The sequence below is a fragment of the Camelus bactrianus genome, chromosome 17, assembly GCF_048773025.1.
Source record: "Camelus bactrianus isolate YW-2024 breed Bactrian camel chromosome 17, ASM4877302v1, whole genome shotgun sequence".
Lineage (NCBI taxonomy): Eukaryota > Metazoa > Chordata > Mammalia > Artiodactyla > Camelidae > Camelus > Camelus bactrianus.
In genome coordinates this window covers 32,835,862-32,853,548 of record NC_133555.1, presented here as the reverse complement: position 1 = coordinate 32,853,548, position 17,687 = coordinate 32,835,862, and the positions used below count along the sequence as shown (strand labels likewise).

At 37.0% G+C, this 17,687-nt stretch overlaps 1 protein-coding gene across 1 annotated transcript in view; it reads left to right on the top strand.

Annotated features, from left to right (window-relative positions):
• The window catches only part of DOCK3 (dedicator of cytokinesis 3), a 299,153-nt gene that overhangs the window by 180,664 nt on the left and 100,802 nt on the right, over window positions 1-17,687 (top strand). The window contains exons 11-13 of the mRNA XM_074344805.1: window positions 2,376-2,436; window positions 3,705-3,852; window positions 14,983-15,071. Of these exons, the coding sequence (XP_074200906.1) occupies window positions 2,376-2,436; window positions 3,705-3,852; window positions 14,983-15,071 (298 nt within the window). The remainder of the gene's footprint in view (window positions 1-2,375; window positions 2,437-3,704; window positions 3,853-14,982; window positions 15,072-17,687) is intronic.

Below are 17,687 nucleotides of genomic sequence, written 5' to 3'. Positions count from 1 at the left end.
TACATAAATAAATGAATATATGTTTATTTTCTGTTATAATTGAGTGACCAACTCAGAAAATGAACTTGTATTGTTTTGCATAAACTAGTTGGCATTGTATTTTTTACATTTATTTGCATTCTTTCACATTTCAAAATAGAATTTTAGGTAGTGATTTCTTGAGATTAAGAATGAACTTGGTTATTGTGTAGCAACATCATTTATTAAAATATTATGTTCTTTTCTGCAGCATGAGAATGAATAAATTGGCTGTGTTTTGTATTTGTAAATCCCATTATCTCTACAGGAAAAGGATATAGTCCAGGCACAAGGAAGTGCATTGACTTTTCCATGTTTTAAATGAAACATTAGTAACTGAGCCAAGATGCTGATCCCTGAGTTACTGCCCTCTCTACCCACCAGCTTGGGAATCAGCTTCCTAGTTATATAGGATGGAAGGGTATTACCCAGTGAGTAAATCTAAATTCAAACCCTGCTCACCAGATGAATGGTAGATGAGTCACCTCTCTTCCCTTCTTAGTTTTACAGGTTTTGTGACATAGATAGCCACACTTGGTACTTAGAGAGTGTATGTTTTGTAACTCTGTGGTAACTGTGTTTAACCATGTACTTATATTTAATAAGATAGCTTTTACATGGACCTCTGACATTGAAATTATGTAGAACTCACAAATAATAATTTTACTTAAATGATTTTCTTGTACTGATTATTATCATCTTATTTTTATTGACCTCAAATAAATACCACAGAGAGTTCTGGGTACCATGTACAACATGGTCAGAAAGAGCCCCTGCCTATCCACTTAGAAAATACCGTAAGTTATATTTAAGGCTTCTTCCTTTTAGTCACTTGAACAGAGCCAAGGGAGAGGTCCCATGCTCTTGTATATAACCCATATGGTTAGTGTTTGGTCATCTTTGGTAACTGGCTTGAATTATTTAGGTATATGGGAATTTATAATTATACTAATCATTTGATAGTTTGGATTAACACAATTCAAGCTATGTAGAAGGAACCATTTCACTTTGAAATGTGCCAAACATTTATATATCCTTCAGTAATAGACATGTTTCAATCCCCAAAATTACATTAAAATGGTAATCTGGTTTTAAATTTGTTTGTATTTTAGTAGCCATCTTAATGTGTCAAAATACAGTGGTGTTTTGAGGATATCATTTTAAATGAAAGGAAATAGTGAAATAGAGCCTGAAACATCTTTTTTCAATATCAAAAGACAACTTTCATGTAAAAATATACCGTTTTGATTCCAGAGATACCAATTTATGTTGAATTATTTTGTAACCTATTTCATTATCAGCATAGTTCATTATTCCATCAAGAATTCGGCAAGATATTATAACCATCTAGAATCTAAAAGCTTCAATTTCCCCATTACACATTATTTTTTAATGTCTCCTTTTCTTTCATATACCTAGGACCAAGGAATCTTTTCCTAGAAGCAAAAGGGAAATCACAGGAACCTGTCCCTTTAAGGGCAGAGGTTACTATATCAGTCATCATTAATTCATAACAATGGCTGAGAGTGAGCAGCAAGCTGATGACCTGGTAAAAAGTCTGAAACAGAATATATGTTAAAGGGAGTTTTATTATTTCATGTATAACATGTTAAACAAAGTTTAAATATATACTCAAACATTTTATTTCAAAATGTGTTCTAAACATAAATAACTCAATATGTAAAATTATTTTCATAAGTCTAGTTTTAAAAGCTGCTGATTCTGGATCAGATTTGTTTACTTAAAGAAGGCCCTTAAAGTTTTCCAGATAGTTATTTTTAGCTTTATACTTTAGTACAAATGATACATATCCGAATTTAAAAGTGGGAGATCAAATTATTGAGGTTTCACTAAAATCAAATTAATCTCTTTTCAAAGGAACATATCTAGTGTATAATAATCTTTTGTGGACAACAGAATAAATGTAAAATTAGTAGAAAATAAAACTTTCAGAAATTCAGTCATTAAAGAACTCTTTAATGTTTTCCCATTTTTTTCTGTAGTAAAAACTTCTTTTATTACAAAATGTTTTTGTGTGATATTAGAATAAACATGGATAAGGCAATATCATGACAATTTCTAAAGTGGGAAGTTTCGTAGCTATTTGTTAGGTGGTCTAAATAAAAGCTGGAAAAAATTGTCAGTAAAATAAACTTTCAAAGACATGTAAGATATCCAAACTTTTACTGCAGGAATCTTATAAACACTAAACTGCTATATGCCTTAATCCCCTTCCCAGACCTTTAACATATGCTAAAAAGCGACGAAAGCAAACCATTGTGAGGCTCGAAATGGAATTTTAATTGTTTTCTGCGTATTTAATGCCTTAATTTACTTACTTTTTTCTCTTTTCTTAGGATCTGAGCAGCAAAGATATGAAGAGAGATTTATATATAGTTGCCCATGTGATACGCATAGGTACGGTCCACTTTATCCATTCACATGACTAAGACCAGCCCAGCTTGAGATGAGTATCTACTGTGTATGCCCTTTGTCGTCTCCCTCACTCTTACCTGTTACTTCAGGACTCAGCGTTAGCATCCAGCTGGTATCAGAGCTCTACCTTAAGTTCATCTGCTGTAGTAGCCGAGTTTGATATAAATGAATTCATTTTTTTCTCACTTGAAATTTTCTGCTTCGTATTTGTTTTTGGACCCATACTCTTTATTTCGAGTGGTCTGCTTTTTGACATTCTCTCCATCTAATGCCCTGTCTCTGTGCTAGCCCTCTGCCTCAGAGATCTTATAACAACTTTCTCGGGTTGCCAGCTCAATAGTGAATGGCCTTTGCTATGTTTTGTATCCAAAAGTATGTATCTATGCTATTTTCCACAAAATTAGAGTTTCTGTCATTACTGCAGTAGATGGATGGTATCTCACTTCTCCCCCACCCAAGATGAAAAAAAGGTGATTTTTTACTACCTGTGGTCCATTTGTCCAGTCTTATTTCAAGTTTCTGACATAATTTGGGGGCCTGAGACTAACCAAGTCTTCCTTAATAGATTTGGGTTCTGCCGTGTCTTGGACATTTTTGTCAAAGAGTATTTTTAATCCTTTGCCAACCAAACAATTTTGCTGTACTTTTCTTTTTTGTTTTGCCACACTTAATAAAGCATTTGTTGAGGTTCCAGTCTTTCATTTGCAAGTCTTCTTGCAGTTGTAGGCACGGCCTTGGTAAGCAGCTCAGAGAAGCTCCCATCCACTTTATGAGACTATTCTCACTCCCACAGTGGTTTGGGAGCAGCTTTGACAGCAGAATTTGGTTAGAAGAATAGCACGTTGCCCTCCTTATCTGTGTATATATGGTTTTTACCTGGCAGCTAAAATACTAAACTGTGTATCTTTAATACGTCTAAGAAGTTTATATCTATTAGCACACTGGTTTTTCTAAGAAATTCATGAAACCACTGTTTTATTCTCATATGATTAATAAATGGACTGTTGGTGTTGAGGTGGGTGGTGAGATTAATTGAATGTGGTGCAAGGGAAGAGCCCTGGCCAGAGGCTTGTTTGGCATTCCTCCACATAAATATCCTTGCATCTTTAAGTGGCTTTCTTTGTCTTTAGTCTCCAATTCAGAGGATCTCTAAAGTGCCTCTAGCTCTGGCATCCTTGCATGGCAATTCAGTGATGCTGTAGAGGAGCATGGAGTTCTTGGTCTGACTGGTGTTTTCTGCTGTGCTCCAGGCCGGATGCTCCTGAATGACTCCAAGAAGGGCCCTGCTCACCTGCACTACCGGCGACCATATGGCTGTGCGGTCCTAAGCATCCTGGATGTCCTGCAGTCGCTCACAGAATTAAAGGAAGAAAAAGATTTTGTTCTTAAGGTTTACACGTGAGTAATAGACATCAGAAATATTATCTGCAACATAAGACATCCCCAGCACTGCCCTTAAGAGTAGCATTTCTTGAGCTTTGCAGGGCAAAGAATCATCAGGATATGTAGGATAGGGAATTTTTTGAAAATGCAAAGATTTCCATCTAAGGTTTGGGGTGGGGCCCAGGCAGTTGTGTTTTTAATAAACTTGCCAGGTGATTCTGAAGCCTCTGAACTTGGAACTTTCTATTCCAAAGTAAAAGTCTGGTAGTACACATTTCCTCTTCTATGTAAGACTAACCGACCTTATTTAAAGGAAAGCCAAAAATCTCGTTTCTCATGTGTCTTGGATATAAAAGAGTCATCTGTGTCTAATACTTGCCCACCAGCTATTGTAACTGAGCTGGCTACTGAAGTAGATTACTTCAAAGAATGATCATGAGTCAGGTTGTCCTGTCTTTGTAGAAAAGTCAGTTTTTCTGAGATGCTGAGGTTTCACTCTTGATTTCTGCCACCACAGATCTATAAGTCACATCTAGCTAAGCATGGCATTATTTTCAGTGTTCATTAGCCAGGGGATCTGCAGTGTGTATCCTCCTGACTCTTGTTAAGCACTAGAAGAAAACACAAAAAAGAAACAGAATCCAAGTATATTATCTGTCTTTGCTTATAGAGACTTAGGCATGAATCATAGCACTGAAAACATGCTCAGTGGTGAGTTTAGTGAGTTTTTAAAGCAAGTATATTTCTAATTGTGAGAATTTTTTAAAAAAACATCTGTCCTCTTTTGGTTTTAACTCAGTATTGGTTTTGCAAATTAAATCTAACACCGTCAATCACCAGGTTAATATATCTTCACCATAGTATTTGTGGGTATTTTTCTCTATTATCTGTTCTGTCTGATTCAGTCATCACGTGAACTAAATTCACAACTGTGCTTAATTTGGTCTTTGTATAATCAACCACATTTCATTAATTTCAAAATAAAAGCCCAAATCGCCGTATTAACCTGTTTTGCCTTAAACTCTGTTTTGTTCAGAGTTGTGTACTTGATGGGAGGAGGATCTTCCTTTGGAACAATAACTTACAGAGGAGATCTGGGTGGATTTTCTCTTCCTTTGATGCATCAGTCACAGACTCTTTCCGTACACCAGATCTCTTCAGTGATGGGTGTTGGGACCTGCTTCTTGATACAACTTCCTCCCTTTGAAAAGGACTAAACAGAAATTGAGGATCATCATCATTATCATCTTACTCCACTCTATTCTTAACAAGGGCAGGGGCTTTATACAGTACTCCAGAATTGCATCTCTTTGCATATATCAGCTGTTCCTTGCTTCAGTGCAACTTCTCCTTGCAGATAGGGGCTTGCACAGCATCCCTCTTGAAATCATGCTGTCAAGCTTAACTGGCCTAATTGCTTCTAAAACAACAGCTTTCAGTACCAACATGTCACTCCGTAAGAAGTGGGATTCATGTGTAGCATTTTCTTAGCTTCTTCCTCTGAGCTGTGTCTAATGTATCAGTTCTAAAAAGCCAGAGAAAGTTGTTTTTATAGAGAAGAAAGTTTAAAAAAAATTTTGAAGGACTAACAGAGTTAAAATGTAGGATAATTTTTCCACTTGACAATACTAACAGACTTTCACAGAGACTTCCAACTGCATGTTTGTGAAATTGATTTTGTGTATTGTATGGAATTTCTCTATGATTAGTATTTTAAATCCACATTAGCACAGTGAATCCAGCCCTCAGGGGAAGTAATAGTTTCCAGTAAGTTTAAGGGGACATGTTTGATTGAATTGGAAGCTTTAAAGGTTTACTAATTGCTGCTGAAAGTGCTTTAACCTCTGCTAGGACAGAATTTTGAAATCTTTTGTATAGTTTTAATCAATGAACTGGCAAAATATCTCATTAGTTATTGACATTCTCATCATTTCTTTCATTATTTAGAGTCAATCTCAAGCCTCAGGCCCCTGTATGTCTTTTGCCATGATCACTTCTCTGGCTTTATAGACATTTAATATCATGTATTGGGAAGGCACCACATCCTTTTAAGAAAATCGCAGCAGGAAGCTGAGGCATAAAAATTATGTTCCTTTTTAATGAGCCAGAAGCCTTAAAAATCACAAATAAATAACCACTATATGAAGTTCATCCTGATGTAGATATCTTATATTTCCTCTTGGCCAGAGGGACAAGGGTCACAAGCAGGTGCAAGGTTTGCTGAACCTGGAGCCTAGAACATGAAAGGACAGGAATGCCAAGAAGCTAAAGCCAGCCTTGGGGTGGGGTGGGGGGTGTCCATAAATAATTCATGTGACCAAATATAAGATGCCTCTGAATATGTGATGACCACTGTCCAACTTAGAATGAAACAAGTCCAAACAAACATTTTTAGGCCAACCTAGTGATACAGGTAACTACTTAGAATATTAAATTTATCACTTTAGTTATATTTTAAATTATGTAGACTGTGTATTACACTTTATGAACTTAATCATATGTTATGTAAAATTGAGAAGTATTGCTTATTCCCCACTCTCGGATATTATAGGAAGATTTCATTCAAATTCTTTATGTGCAGTCATGCCATCAGGTCTTTGTCATCATTAGAACCATTTTCTGAGTCATCTGACAACAGTTTTCCAAGGTACATTATTTTCAGTTTCGTCAAGTTGATTTTGGTACATTGCTCCTTGATGATGCTTTCACTGGAAATTCATCATGAGGCCCAATTACATATTTGCTGAACAGTTGGACACTTGATGTTTCTTTGTTTTCATTTGTCCTGTAGTCCCATGTATGTGACTTTAATGATACAGCTACTGTGATGCTTTTAAGGTGAGTTTTACAGTAATATCCAACACTTCAATTTGGAGGTTACACCCAAGGATAATTACTAAATCTGTGTAGTTTTGCTCTTTAAAAACTTTTTTAACCAATTCTGTCAGGTAAACTTTATAAGCCTCTAAAACTTGCATTGATTGAACTTATTTGAGGAAAATGTAACTTACCCAAACAATGCTGTGATATTCGAAATAAAGGGATTCAGCAAAACAGCATGGTACTGGCACAATAACAGACATGTAGATCAGTGGAACAGAATAGAGAGCCCAGAAATAAACCCACAGACTTATGGTCAATTATTTTTGACAAAGGAGGCAAGAATAAACAATAGAGAAAAGAGAGTCTCTTCGGCAAGTTGTGTTGGGAAAACTGGACAACCACATGTAAATCAATGAGGTTAGAACACTCCTTCACACCATACACAAAAATAAACTCAAAACTGTTTAAAGACTTGTAAGACCAGACACTATAAACCTTCTAGAAGAAAACATAGGCAAGACATTTTCTGACAGAAATCTTAGCAGTGTTTTCCTAGGGCAGTCTACCAAGGCAATAGAAATAAAAGCAAAAATAAACAAATGGGACCTAATTAAATTTATAAGATTTTGCACAGCAAAGGAAACCATAGCAAAACAAAACAACTATCTACGGAATGGGAGAAAGTATTGGCAAAAGATGTGACTTACAGAGGCTTAATTTCCAAAATATATAAACACTCTTACAACTTAATAACAAAAAAACAAACAACCCAATCCCAAAATGGTCAGAAGACCTAAACAAGCAATTCTCCAATGAAGACATACAAATGGCCAGTAGGCGCATGAAAAAATGCCCAATGTCATTAATTATCAGAGAAATGCAAATTAAAACTACAGTGAGGTATCACCTCACACCAGTCAGAATGGCCATCATTAAAAAGTTTACAATGCTGGAGAGGGTGTGGAGAAAAGGGAACCATCCTACACTGTTGGTGGGAATGTAGTTTGGTACAGCCATTGTGGAAAACAGTATGGAGATTCTCCAAAAAACTAAAAATAGACTTACCATATGATCCAGCAATCCCACTCCTGGGCATATATCTAGAGGGAACTCTAATTCGAAAAGATACATGCACCCCAATGTTTATAGCAGCACTATTTACAATAGCCAAGACATGGAAACCTAAATATCCATCTGCAGAAGGATAAAGAAGTTGTATATTTATACAATGGAATACTACTCGACCATAAAAAACAATAAAATAATGCCATGTGCAGCAACATGGATGGACCTGGAGATCATCCTTCTAAGTTAAGTAAGCCAGAAAGAGAAAGAAAAATACCATATGATATCACTCATATGTGGAATATGAAAAAAGAAGACACTAATGAACTTACCTACAGAACAGAAACAGATTCACAGACTTAGGAAACAATCTTATGGCTACCAGGGGGAAAAGGGGTGGTAAGGGATAAATTGGGAATTCAAGATTTGCAAATATTAACTAGTATATATAAAATAGATACACAACAAGTTCATACTGGATAGCACAGGGAGCTATATTCAATATCTTGTAGTAACCTATAATGAAAAAGAATATGAAAACAAATATATGTGTGTATATGTATGACTGAAACATTATGCTGTACACCAGAAATTGACATTGAAAACTAACTAGACTTCAATAAATAAATCAATAAATAAAATTAATCTTTCATTTAATCTGTAATGATTCAAAAACAGCAATAACAAAAAGTATTAGAAATAGAAGTCATATCACAGGCTTTATAGAACATGTTATTTTTAAAGTATCTATTCTTCTTTATGGTCAGCATTTAGTTTCTATTGCTGTTGGGTTATTATACCTTTTAGTAACCAATGTTAATAAGGGTACAAATCAGATTTAAAGGCTCCATTGATATTTTTATTAGTAAAGATTTAGACATTTCACATTTCTGTCCTAAAGGAAACTCTAATATAAATAAATGCAGTAGGTATAATCATTCATCACAAAGGTGCATGTAAGAATATAGACCATACAATACAAAAGCTGCTATAAAAGTGCATTTTAAAAATCATAAAGCGTAGCACAAAGGACAGTAGAAAGCCTGTATCAGTTATAATGAGAAATATAGTTGAGATGAAAAAAATCCCATTAGGTAAAAATTTCCAAAATAGAGGCAAAAACCAAAATTCACCTATATATTAATAAGTGACTTAGAAGTATAATAAGACACAAAAAATTAAGAATAAACAGGCTAAGTATAATAATTAAATACAAACAAAATGAAAACAAATGTCAAAATAATGGTGAAAAATAAACTGTAAGATGAAAGGTGTGAAATGAGTATACTGTATAAGAAGTATCAGGGATTGACAGGAAAAAAAATACATGCACACTGTAAAGTTAAATTTGTTTTCCTGTTTCATCCTCCAGGAACACATGTTCTCATGGGAAGCAGAGGGGCCCAGATAGGCACAGATATAACACGTCACAGCCTCACTCCCTCCCTCAACCCCACAAGCCATAGCAGAACCTGTGCCTGATACTTGGTCTCTGCAGAGTAGAGGGTGAATACACTGCTACCCTTAAATTTAGGTCCACACCCCATTCTGGAGATAATTACCTAAGAGTTCATGTTCTTAAGTTAAAGAAGTGTTGACCAGACTTACTTTTAACGTACCTACCTTCTCAGCTGGAGAAAGAAAGCAGAGTGAGAAGCCCAGGTGTCCTTGCCAACATCTGTGCCTCCAACTCACCAGTGTTCCAGAAAGCTCTTTTTCCCCTCCACAGGGATAGAAAGAGCACTTTATACCAATACAAGGTGGAATTTATAGTGAAGATCTGATTGTTGTGACCTTTGCATGTAATAATGAGTCGAAATTATTGTATCCAGTTTATTAGAAATACAACATAAAAGAACAATAAAAGCAAGAGATTTTAATATGCCTCTTGATAGGTAAGGCAAAAATTAAGGATGGAGATAAATATCTAAATCACATAAATAAATCTGACTTAGGAGAGAATCTGAATAAGGTTGGTGTGACAGGTAATAACAGCATCATTGAGCATTCACCGTGGGCTGTTATTACCTCTTTTGTTTACAGATGGGGAAACAGGACACAGAGTGGTGAGGCACATGCCTGAGCAGCCTTGTTAAGCGGCTCTTAGCCACTTGCTCTCCTACCTCTAAATAGGGTGAGCATAATTTATCATCTAAATCAGGAAGCTCTCATCAAACGGGGTGCTGTTGATGCCATGACAATAAATGTGACTGGAGTATCCCAGTCACCAGGCTTTAGGTATGGTCCTTCCAGCTCTAAAAAAAAATTTTGCCCAACAAACAGAATACAACTTTTCCAGTGCCCACGGAACATTTACAAAAATTATTCATAGAAAAAATTTCCATAAATTCCACAAAGTACAAGCCACACTCTGATCACAGTGCGATTAGCGTATTAGTCATCCAGAAGGGAAAAACCTTGCAATCATCCTGATATTAAAAAAGATACAAGACAAACGTCAACTTTCATTCCCAATTATTTAGCAATTTTAGCTTAGTAAACTAAGAATAAAAATGCCACTTGTTGCAGTTCACGGAGGCTAATGGATATCGGTAGATCGGTTCCAAGATTGGAATATTGAATATAGATTAAAAATGGATGTACCAGTGTAGAGTCACACAGGTATAAATTTGTGGTGTGTGTACATAATGTGTGTGTGTGTGTGTATGATATATTATATATGCAGTATAGACAAATGTGACACCTTTATTAGCAACAAAACTTAAATTTGAGATCATAGTTTACATATGTGAGCCACATTCATTTCCTATGGCTGCTGTGACAAATTACCACAAATTGGGTGGTTAAAAACAATAGAAATTTACTCTCACAGTCTGGAGTCCAGAAGTCCAAAATCAGTATGCCAGCAGGACAACACTCCTTCATGAGGCTTTAGACTAAAATGTGTTCTTTGCATCTTCCAGCTTCTGGAGGCCATCAGCATGCCTTGACTTGGGCCTTCATCACTCCAGTCTCTGTTAGTGTGGTCACATTGCTGCTTTCTCCTGCCTGTATCTTTTCTTGTGTCTATCTTAAATCTGTTACTGAACCTGGGCTTGCCCAGATAATCCAGGGTGATCTCATTTTAAGATCCTCAATTTAATTACGTCTGCAAAGACACTTTTTACAAATAAGGAAACATTCACAGGTTCCAGGGATTAGGATGTGGACATATCTTTTTAGGGCCTACTATTCAACCCACTCTAACTTGTGAATAACATTAACCATGAATTAGAAAGACTTTTAAAGTCTGGCAATGCAGAGATTGTGTGCTTTCTGAAAACAGGTTGGTCCCAAAAGAGGGAAGAGGCAGAACTGAGACGTTCATGTTAGGTCCTTCTAGAAGCACTGGCCAAAGAAGTCACTCCTTCTCCCAGGAAAGTGATGGGTGAGGTAGAAGTGTTACTCATGGAAGCCTTTAACCATCTAGAAAGAGGAGTAAAAGTAAATATTCCTGCTAACACACTATAATTATATTTATATATATGCTATTTGTCTTCCTTTTATATTGACTGTATTAAAATAAACATGTATAAGTTATAAATTTTTCAGAAATGAAAAGGCAGTTAGTTTCTCATGGCCCATGAAAGACCATCCAGAATGAAAGATTAGTTGATCTGTGTCAACTTGGTCTTAGAGACTCTGTTCAACTGGGCCACTTTTATAGAAATGTATGCTATTTTTCTTCATCCTTCTCAGTGCTTCTCTCTTCTTTTACACTACAAGTGAGGATGGCATAAAGCAGTTGTCAGCATCAGTAGTGTTCCTAAATATGTAGATTGTTGCCTATTTTCTAGATTATTAGGACTTTCAGTCAAATAAAGGGAACATAAATCAGGTCATGCCCCAGGAAAAAGAATTTTAATATGAATTATTTGCACTAAATTAAGTTTTAAGCTGTGGTCAAAACTGAATACGTGCATGCAGTTAGGTGAAGTTAGACAGAATGGGAATGCTGACTGACATCAGGGAGACAAGTACCCTGCAGCCTGATTAGGAGTCAGGCTTTCAGGGTCACAGTACTCTGCAGCTTCTTCCTCTCTGGCCACCCATCCCGGCCCTGCTTTGGGGACCAGACAGACCTATGTTTAGACTACAGCTTCACCGCACTCTCCTCATGTGTAAAATGAACATGATAATTCCTGTCTTACAGAATTATGAGAATTAAGTGAAATAAAATATGGGAAAATACCCCAATCATATCCTGCCTATAGTAGGCATTCTTCTAAAAATGCAAACTTAAAGATCGTACAAATAACCGTTTAAAATTTCTTGAATACTCTCTTGTGTTGCCCACCTTGGAGAAAGATGAGAAGAAAGTTGGGTGAATACCTACAAGAAACACAGAAATCAAGAAGATAAGGAGGTAGTAGGGAAATGGGGCACAGTAACCTGTGCTCTAGCACATGAGTAAATGAGAAGAGTATTCTGAACCCTCTTTGTTGAGCAGAACCTGCACACCTGCTCTGATGCTTTAGAATGTTTAGAGAGCCCATGTAGAAAACCAAAAATCTCTCATCCTTCTATGTTATTCATTGAGTAAAATCCCTGGACATGCAGTGGTTGAAGTACTACTTCATTGCCTGTGCTGGTTGTCTCCTCTGTGGGGAAAGTGCCACAGAGACACACAGACCTCTTTCAGGTGACAATCCCTCATGCATCTTATGATTGAGGAAAAACTATCAAAATCAGTAATCATGCTCTAAATATTAATTTGATTGAATATAACATCATCATGCCTCATTATAATCACAACTCATTTGGTTAATAAATGCTTACATTTATAATTTGTCCTTACAAAATATCCTAGTGATTGGTTAAAATATGCTGATAATACTACATCCACTCAGTTTCAGATGATTTGAGTAGCTCCCTTGCATTCTGGAAAGGGAAATAATTGAAAAGCCAGTGTGGAGGTAGGTGATGATTACTCTGGTCCAAAAGAGAGGTGATAATGGCTGGACCAAGACCATGAAGAGGAGAGGTCAGATGTAATAGATTTTAAGATAGCAAAATCTACAGGACATGATGACAGCTGGAAGAGTTCTGGTTTAGTGAACTAGCAGGTCCCACTCAGTGAGAGGGAGACTCTGGGAGCAGACAGATGGGGAAGAAATGACAAACTCTTGTGTGGCCATGCAGGTCGGGAGCTTAGGGGTGATTCTTGACTGGAGATACTGCTTCGGGGCTTGGCAGCTTTTGGTGGTGGTTGAAACTATGGGAGCAGGTGAGATTGCCCAGAAAGCTTAAAAGATAAGAAGGAAATAGGCTGAAGGCAGATCTGTGAAGACCACTGGTAGTTAAGGGGTGTGCAGAAGGAGAGGCGCACCAGGGACAAGCCATCATGTGTCTGGCATCTGAATTGTGTGTGTTGGGTGGAAGGGTACATGTCGGTGAAATAATGCATGTTGTCACTGTTGATGTGGTTAATAAAGCACCAGCTGCATTATACTGCCAAAGAAACAGTGAGTGTTTTATTGGAGAAATACTAAAAATTATACCCCTATTGGAAGGAAGGAGTTAATTTTCAAGATTCTTCTGTTATTTATTTCTGTTTGTTTGTTTATAAGGATTTGAGATGGAGCAGCGTGTTACTTTGATATATTTATATATTGCAATATAATTGCCAATCAGGCAATATTTATCACATTGCACCACTATAGTACAATACTATTGTCTGTGTTCATTATACCTGTGCATTAGTCAAGACTCTTCTTTTAATGTGAGGAGGGAGTATGCTATTTATGACAAACTGTAGTCAGATTTCTGTTAAACATGGTAACTACTGATTTTGTAAACCTAGAAAGTGACAAAAGTCTGACAGCAAGACAAGTCTTTGACTCCTCACTAGCAGGCACTTCTCTGATGCATTGACTGGTTGGAGGAGATGAGACAGTGTGCATGTCAGACAGGAAGGGCTGGATGTGCAGCTGCCAGCACCTCTCACTTTTGGTTTCCAACTGAGTTGCTAAATCACAAATGATCATTTTAAAGAACACTCTCTACCCTCCTTTGCTTGGAAGGAATTTTGCAAGCAGAAATGTTCCTCAAAGCTCTGGACTGTGAGAGCTTGTCTTTGACAGTGATAACATCTCTGAGTAAATGAGGCTTATCTATACTGACTGTGGAGTCTGAAGAGCCACTGATTGAATAACAAAATTAATCTAGTGACCAACCTCCTTTATCTCTGAATGGCCTCTACACAAACCATTTTATTTAGAAACCTGTTGTGCTTCACACTGCTGGATGGTATGTGATATAACTCCTGCTGGGATTCCTCCTTGGAAGTGGCTGTGCTGGACTGCATACTTCTAGTAACCATGGAGAGATCCTGTGGGTTTTTCTTTGTGCATGGGTTCTGTTTTCTAGGGTCAGTGAGTCCTCTTTATCCAACAGGGGAAGTGGGGAAGGGCCAAGGCTATGGAGACTCATGGTGTCACATGGAATTTTCAGGAAATGACCCTTATCTCATTGCAGTTTCATCAAGGGGTCTACATTAGGATAAGGAATTATTTCCTAGTCTCTGTTCCTAAGGTCTACCAAGGGGTTGTGTGGCTGCAGTGTTCTTGGAATTGTCCTTTAGAGGAGAGGACTCTAAATGTCAGAAATTAACAGAGGTGCAGTGTTGTTCCTCCATTCTCTCTTTTGTTCTAATCCCAAAGTCCCTAGGAAAGAACTTTAGTGTTACGTATTTAGTCATCCAGCCTTCTCTGCTAAGCCTTCTTCTGACTACAGAGGATTTCACAATGAACCAAATTCACTACTCTCCCAAACTTTTCTTTTTATCTTGGTCTGGCTGAAATACAGCCACAAGCAAATATCCATATTGCTCTGAGCTTAGCAGGATTTTCTTTGGGGACATTATAATGACAGTTGAATGACAGTATAAAGCCAATGCAAGGCATGGAAGTTTCTAAGCAGCAGTACTTGTCGAGAGGAACTATTTTTTTCTCCATCAGGAACTTTCCTCTAGTGCCTAGTTGTATGTGTGTGTGTAAGGGACTGAAAAAGAAAAATCTTATCACAAGGGAGAGTGCTACTTTAGTGCTATTTTTGCCACTTAAGAACATTTGCAGAGATTCATTTTAGAGTTTCTACTCTTTCCCCAAATGTGAATCTTCTGTGTGCCTTAACAGAAAATGAGCCTTGTCTAATTTAGTAAAATATACTGAATATACACTTTAGTTTCCCTTCAGACTTTGTGTTACACATTGAATGTCAGACCAGATGTGTATGACGCCTGTCCTTCTGTTGCAGGTGCAACAACGAGAGTGAGTGGTCCCAGATCCACGAGAATATCATCCGCAAGTCCAGTGCCAAGTACTCTGCCCCCAGTGCCAGTCACGGTAATGTACTTCTCCAGCTAGAAGACTGTGTGTTGCATTTGCAGTCACTGATCATACACACCTCAGTTGATTTGTGCTGATCTGTTGCCATATGTAAAGTTCAGTTCCCTACAGACATTTATTCTCCTGCCCAAGCAACTTCTATTTCTTTTTGTGATAATTTGAGACCTTCCCCAGTTACTTCTGACCAAGGTACATTTTCTTTTCTTTCTACTGTGGATTCCATTTGCTTTGAAAGGTAACTTGAGTTCCTGGTTGAATTCAGAGCGAAAGGAGGTGTTGCAGGGTTTGTCACATTGTGAAGTCTGTGTTTTTCTGAACAAAGATCACATAACCAGCCCCACCCTCAAAGACACAATATCACTTTTTCTATTCTTGTTCAGTGTTAGCATCATCAAGAAAGCCTGACACTAATGAGAATCAGTGATTAGTCTGCCAGTATCCATCATTCTGAAACTAAAATAGGAAATCTTTATTTCAAAGCAGCTTTCATCTTAGCTCAGCTTCTCCTTTTCTTTTTCCCTCCTTTTCTTTTAAAACTGTTTAATGTCTGTCTAAATTTTGGTGTAGTTCTATGTATTAGAATTAATTCTAAACTGAACATTAATTGCTTAATTAAATTAGAAGCACTATTTAAAAGCCTATGAGACCTAAATAGATATTTTTCCAAAGAAGACATACAGGTGATCAACAGGTACATGAAAAGATGCCCAACATCATCAATCATCAGAGAAATGCAAATTAAAACCACAGTGAAATACCACCTCATACTGTCAGAATATCTGTCATCAAAAAGGACACGAATAACGAGTGTTGGTGAGGATGTGAAGGAAAGGGAACCCTCATACACTATTGGTGGGAATGTAAATTGGTGCAGCCACTGTGGAAAACAGTATGGAGGATTCTCAAAAAAACTAAAAATAAAACTACCATATGATCCAGCAATTCGACTCCTGGGTATATATCCAAAAAAAAAGCACTAATTAAAAAAGATACGTGCACCCTACTGTTCATGGCAACATTATTTATAAGTGCCACATTATGAAAGCAGCCTAGGTGCCCATCAGCAGATGAATGGATAAAGAAGATGTGGTATAAATTCAATGAAATATTACTCAGCCATAAAAAAAGAATGAAATTTTGCCATTTGCAACAACACAGATAGAGTTGGAGGGTATTATGCTAAGTGACATAAGTTAAAGAAAGACAAATATTGTATGATATCACTTACATGTGGAATGTAAGAAGTAAAACAAACTAGTGAACATGACAAAAAAGAAAGACTCAGATATAGAGAACAAACTAGTGGTTACCAGTGGGAAGAGGGAAGCAGGGAGGGACAAGATAGGGGCATGAGATTAAGAGGTACAAACTACTATGTATAAAATCAATAAGCTGCAAGGATAGTTCACAGGGAATGTAGTCAATATTTTATAATAACTAAATGGAATATAACCTTTAAAAGTTGTGAATCACTATATTGTACACCTAAAACTTACATAATATTGTACATCAGCTATACCTCAATAAAAATACGTATATAATAAATAAAAATAAAAGCCTATGAACTTTTATATACCCTTTAAGATAGCTATCAAATTTACATAGAACTATGTTTCTCCTGATAGTTTTTAATCTCTAAATTATTTCATAACCTCTTTTATGTAATCTTCTTTGTTTTAACTTCCACAGACCTATTGTAAATAAAACATTGGTCTTAAATGACAACATAAAGTCACTACAAGGCATGACAGTTCCCAAAGTTGTTGAGAAAAACTTTTTTTCTCTATCAGGATCAGGAGATACTCAACTAAGAGTGTCCTCAGAGCAGCCCCAAACTAGAGGCTACAAAGTTTGAGACCCTCAGCTGGAAGTCCTTGAATTCTCAAACTCTGCTGCATGGGCCTCTCTCCTTGTTTCTAAGTGACTGTTTTCTCTTATGTCTGTGCCTGGATGCGAAGGAAGTACATGCAGTGGCTGGAAGAGGGAAGGGAGTCCATATCTTTCACCTAAAATTAGGCTAAACCAAGGGGCAAATCTTGTTTTTAAAATATAGAAAAGTTACTAGCAATTTGGAAAACTGTTCATACCAGTATTTATAGTGTTCTTTGCTTTATTTACTTAATTCGGTTTATGAAGAGCTACTCTTGGCTACAAGTTCTTGGAACGTGATGTAATTAAAACATGGAGAACATTTTAAATGAGAGATGGTGGTAATAATACATTAAAAGAAATAACTGAAAGAGCAGTTTCTACCATCACCTCACCAGATTCAGATGTCGAATTTTGTCTTACTCCCCAGAGTGAGCAAGGGACCATGCTGTCTTCAGTGTGTGTGATTTTTGTCCAGAACTGACAGATACTGCCCATTTAAGCAGCTAGAAAAGCACTTCCCTTTGTGCTGGGGGCACCACAGGCTTCAGAGAGCCTCAGTTAGGACGGCCCTAGTGAGTGGAGGTCTCCACGTGTTTGTGGGATACCCAGAAGGAGAAATAGGCTGCTTTTCTTTGAAGCGTGTATCTCACTGCTTCTTGGCAAGGCTTAGCTTGGAAGCTTGTTAAGATCTTGGAAATTATGTGTTTCAACTCCCACATTAAAAGAAGAAATTGAAGCTCA